At 45.4% G+C, this 5102-nt stretch overlaps 1 protein-coding gene across 1 annotated transcript in view; it reads left to right on the top strand.

Moving 5' to 3' along the window:
• The window catches only part of GGT7 (gamma-glutamyltransferase 7), a 15828-nt gene extending 11358 nt beyond the window's left edge, over nt 1-4470 (top strand). The window contains exons 11-15 of the mRNA XM_009701766.1: nt 27-179; nt 711-828; nt 1553-1690; nt 2697-2796; nt 4307-4470. Of these exons, the coding sequence (XP_009700068.1) occupies nt 27-179; nt 711-828; nt 1553-1690; nt 2697-2796; nt 4307-4470 (673 nt within the window). The remainder of the gene's footprint in view (nt 1-26; nt 180-710; nt 829-1552; nt 1691-2696; nt 2797-4306) is intronic.
• The last annotated feature ends 632 nt before the right edge of the window (nt 4471-5102 follow it).

Below are 5102 nucleotides of genomic sequence, written 5' to 3'. Positions count from 1 at the left end.
CCTCTTCCCCTTCCTCATTGCTGAAGTAAATCGGAAGCTAATTCCCTGCGCCAGCTGATTAATGACTCCCAGTCCTTCTCGTCTGATCTCCGCATGCCTCACTTCTTCATGGAGAGCGGACCCGCTGCTAGCCAGGTCCTTGTCATGGGACCCGATGACTTCATTGTTGGCGTTGTAAGGTAAAGGATTTACTTCTTCCCTCCATAATGCACTCAGAGGGTGGGAGCAGGGAGAAGAAAGCAGGTTCAACAGGACAGGATGGGACCAGACCTGGAGCAGCTGGCCTGCTCTGTCCCAGTTAGCCCTGAAACAGGAGAAATGGGGAAGACGGGATAGAGATGTGTGAGCTGGTACTGCTCTGCCCTGTGCAATCCTACAGCCCTCTCACAGTGACACATGTCTGGATTGCCCTGAATCTGCTCCCTGGAGAAGAGGTGATGGCCAAATTTCAGGACTGATGGGGGCATGCAGACAGATCCATCACCTAGAGGGGAATCCTTAACACAGAGAGGGAGAGCTGCTATTGCCTGCATGGTTCCTGCTCCTAAGTACATGGAGACTTTCACTCCTCACACCTAACCAGCCCTAAAGAACTGCCAAAGAGTCTCTGTCAAGCCAAGATGGGACAGAAGATTGGAGCCTTGAAAACCTTGAGGTGTACAAATATCTGTGGGAGGATTTTTATGAGATTTCTTTGTGTTTCTTTTCAGTTCTTTGAATCGTCCTTTTGGCAGTGGAATAATAACACCCTCTGGAGTCCTCTTGAACAGCCAGATGTTGGACTTCTCCTGGCAAAATAAAACAATGAACCATTCTGTTCCCAGGCCGGTAATGAATGACATGACAAATTCTTTATTGAGCTGTCTGTACCATTTTTTTCAATTTTATTCTCATCTCCACAATAGGGAGACTATTTAATATCTTATTAATAACTGAGAGACAACAGTCTGTAGAAAGCTCCTATTTTTTCATTATATGAGCCACTGAAACAGAGTAAACAGAAGGCTTCCTGCGCATCAGTTACCATTATAATGCAGTTTTATCAAACAACACTGCACATCTCAGCTACCTATTTTCCCTGCAGTCCAGATGCACTTAAAAGCAGCCGTCCTTTTCTGTGGACTTGAGTTAAGGACTCTCTTAATGAATTGCTGCTCTGCAGGTTTAAAAGTAACAGCTAGTAGAAAAAAAAATGTTCAGGTCTTGGAAAGAAACAATTGCAGACCAGTACTGGTGGCTTCCAGTGCTGCCTTCTTGTTTCTTCTTGCCATGTATTGTAAAACCATCCCACTTTGCTGGGTTGGTACTTCAGAAGTGGGTGAATGGCTCCGTATGCCTTCTGTAAAAGAGAGCCATGGCATGAAATGGGACGGATCATGTTAGCATCAGAGAGCATTATCATAGCAGTGAGGATGTCAGCCTTGTAAAACTGCAGAAGTACAATTGCTGGCTGAAGCATAAAGAATAAAAAGTTAACCTGCTCAACTTGAGCACCAGCAAAGCTTCAGTCAGCTTGTTGAAATTTTTTGGTGTGTCTTTTCTTCAACTGCAGCAAAATCTCATTCAGCCTCGGAAACGGCCCCTGTCTTTCCTGTTGCCCACCATCGTAAGACCATCTGAGGGGATGTGCGGGACGTACCTATGCCTGGGAGCTAACAACGGGGACAAAGCCTTGAGCAGCATCGTTCAGGTCAGTGCTGTGTCCAGGCACCTGCCCTTTCAGAGCAGCTGTTGAGGTCAACGCTGAGTAGGGTCCCCTCCTGCAGAGAAAGCTCTTGCAGGCTTTCTCTTCCTAATGTCCCAGGCTATGTTGAAACTGGTGGCCACAGGATTACAAGTTCGGTCTTTGATGTCACCAGTTCCACACATTTGTTTTTTCAAATCTCTAAGAGCTACTGGTTTACTTCTCTTGCATCTTTCCTGGTGGCGCCACTTACAGTTGTAGACGAAAAGCATCTTGGCAAAATCTGTAATGGTTTTGTGTCATTCTAATACCTGTTCAAAGCTCATCTTAAGGATCATTAGGAAAAAAAAGGAGCATTTTGTATTCAGAGAATTGCAGGAGACTGGCCATGCTTTAGCCCTTTTCCCTATGAAAAGCTCCTTTTAGCGCATTCCCCAACTGAATTCCTCCCTGCTCAGCGCTTGCTATAAATTGGACAGCTCCTCCTAATTCATGATTTGTAATGAGGTGAAGTACTTGCCAATAGCTTGATTGCATGCACAACAGCAATGGATTGCTAAAAAGAAAGACACAGCAAGAATGGCTCCCGTTTTCCTTACCTTATGGAAGGCATTATTCAGAGCAAAACTAAAGCCAGCCATTGCTTCCTAATGCTTTGTTTGGAGAAGTCATGTGCTGAGCTTTTGGTTGTTACAAACACGTATTTAGAGATTGCATCACATTCCAGACACACAACTCTCCTAATTTAGCAGGAACTATGTGACCAAAAAGCCCGTGCAGTCCTGAAAAGGTACCACTTTTCCACCAACAATACACAGGCCGTATTTCAAGGGCCTCTTTGTATACGCAAAACCCTGCATTAGTTCATGCAGTTTGGTAAGTGGTTCAACATCTTCCTTGCCTGCTGCATCTGCAGATGTTGGAGCCACCAGTTAGGGGGATGCTCAGGAAGTTGGCTTCTCCTATTCTCATTACTTTTTTTTATTATTGAGGATCTTTTATTCTCTTTCAGGTTTTGGTAAATGTTTTAACATTTAATAAGAATCTGAGTGAAAGTTTGTCACTTGGTCGACTTCACCCACAGCTTCAGTCCAACACCTTGCAGGTTGACAGTGAGTATGGACGCTGTGTGTGGTGCAGCCTACAAATCTAGCGTGTTTAGAAAAGGAGCAGGCTTTTCTTAGCACACTGCTGTGACAGCCCAGCTCACAGGTCACCATGTTTTAGGGTCCCCAGTGGGTGTGGAGGGTTTTGGGGAAGACAGGAACCTAGCTTCTTCAAAGCTTGGAGCCCTTCCTGAGCCATGCCCTCTCCCTCTTGTCTTGGGAATGCTCCCTGGCCCCTCCAACACATCTGTCCAAACTGTTCCAGGTGCTTCTCCCCAACCCTCCCTCTGTCCCAGCTCACCTCCTGGTAGCAGCCTTGTCCTGTCCTTAAAACCTTTTGGCGATCTGATGCAACCACAGCTTCACCCAGACAGGTCCTGAAAGCTAGCAAATCTTCCTCCACTTTATTATCACTGCCATAAATTGTATTCTTTCACTTTCCAGTCCATGTGCCTTAACTCCACCAGCTGGGGAGAAGACAAGGCTTATGCCAAGGCTTGTAGCTGGACAGTGCTGGAAATGCTGCATCAATGCTGACATTCTGGAGACTGTGCTGCCAGCTCTTGTCTTTGTTATTACAAGTCTTGCTCTATTTGGTGTTTTTCACAAAGCCCCATACCTTACCAGAGTGAACCATAAGTGGAATTTGGTTCTCATTTCACACAAAATAGCCAAAGTTTCTAGGCCTTCCCATTTCAGAGGAAAATCTGAAAACATCTGTCAGGTGTGACCTGTGGACTTGGAAACCAGAATGTAATTGAAACAAATCCAAAGCTTCAAAAGGTCCTAATTTGTCGGTTTGGACATTTGGCACCAGCACGATATACATTAAGACACATCTGCAATGTATATAGCTTAAATAACTGTGGGGTTTCTATGTGCCTGCTCGGTTTGTCCAGCAGCATCCCCAGCTTCATATCCTCAGGCTCTTCTATTCATACAGAAATTACAAAAGATCAGATAAACAAAATGAAAGCAGAAGAGCAAGCAAGCTAAGGTAGATGGCTGGAAGATTAAGAAAGTTGGAAGGCTTATCACAAAGTTTGTCATTTGGCAACTTGTTTTACTGTCATTTGTTTTGAGCTGCCTTGCATCTTGTTTTGACTAATAACTGCTAATAATATAATAATAATAACTAAGCTCTTAAGAGCGGGGACTGCCTCCTGCTCTGTAAGAAGAATAACTACAATAGGTGCCAACAACGTGTTTTCCCCTTTTTCCAATGAGGAGGATCTTCCATATCTTTAAATGGTCTCCTGGATCCTCTCGTTTCCCCCACCGCACAGAGCACTGCCCAGCTCTGAACGGCCTTTGCTGCTGAGAGCTGAAAGACCACTCCTGGGACCGGTGGGTGCTGGTCCTTCCTGGCCGCTTGGTTTGCCGGAGCTGGGACACCTTCTGAAGAGGCTGCAGGCAGTTTCCTTCCCACTGCAGATCCCTACAGGGTTAGAACAGGGCTTTGCATCAAAGGCAACAGTGGTTTCAGTTACAAACTCTTCTTTTGAAATCCCTACAGGTGAGTTTCCTGCAGAAGATATTGAATTTCTTGTAGCCAGGGGCCATGAAGTAGATAAAGTCAAAGTGGTCTCCCTAGTTCACGGGGCCAGGAGAACCAACAGTTTCATCATTGGCCTGAAGGACCCCAGGAGCATGGATGCTGCTGGAGCCACAATATCGTAGCACCTCCCAGGTGACGTGTTCACTGAACAAGGCCTAGACAAATCAACCCAAGTGACGTGCATGTTCTGAAATGGTCCCGTCTCCATCCCCAGGGCGGGAGCCCCGCATACACACTGCTGAGTAGACTTTCTGCGTTCCCCACCCAGGACGACATCAGAGGGGTTAGCAGCACCAACATACAGTGCTCTGATTTTTTTCCCTCTATTTTTAAATGATTTGAATTGCAAGCAGCCACGTCCTTGTTACCAGAATGCAAGGAACACACTTTTCTTTTGGCAGAGTCTTGCTAATAATTTCAGCCTTTTCAAAAGCCCAGTTCTAGGCAGCATCTTAATTTTAGCGAGCAGAAACATTAGCAAAGGAAAAAAACAGCTGATGATGATACTGACAGCTTCGTTTCCCTGTCTTTCCCAAGTTCATTCTTGACCTCTTGTGTAAGCCAATAATTTATACACCCTAATGTAGTGTTTCTAGGTGCCTGTAGCTGAAAAATCGGCGAGTCCTTTAATACTTCGTATGGGCCAGCTGATTTTTACCAGTGTGCAGCCTCCTGTGTTAGTTCCTTTTCTCACATCGCTACATACCTTGAATTTCAGGAGTAAATATTTTGAATCGTCGCTGCGCAGACTTAC

This window comes from Cariama cristata, unplaced genomic scaffold, assembly GCF_000690535.1.
Source record: "Cariama cristata isolate BGI_N322 unplaced genomic scaffold, ASM69053v1 scaffold30576, whole genome shotgun sequence".
Classification (NCBI taxonomy): domain Eukaryota; kingdom Metazoa; phylum Chordata; class Aves; order Cariamiformes; family Cariamidae; genus Cariama; species Cariama cristata.
This window is presented reverse-complemented; position numbering and strand designations above follow the sequence as displayed.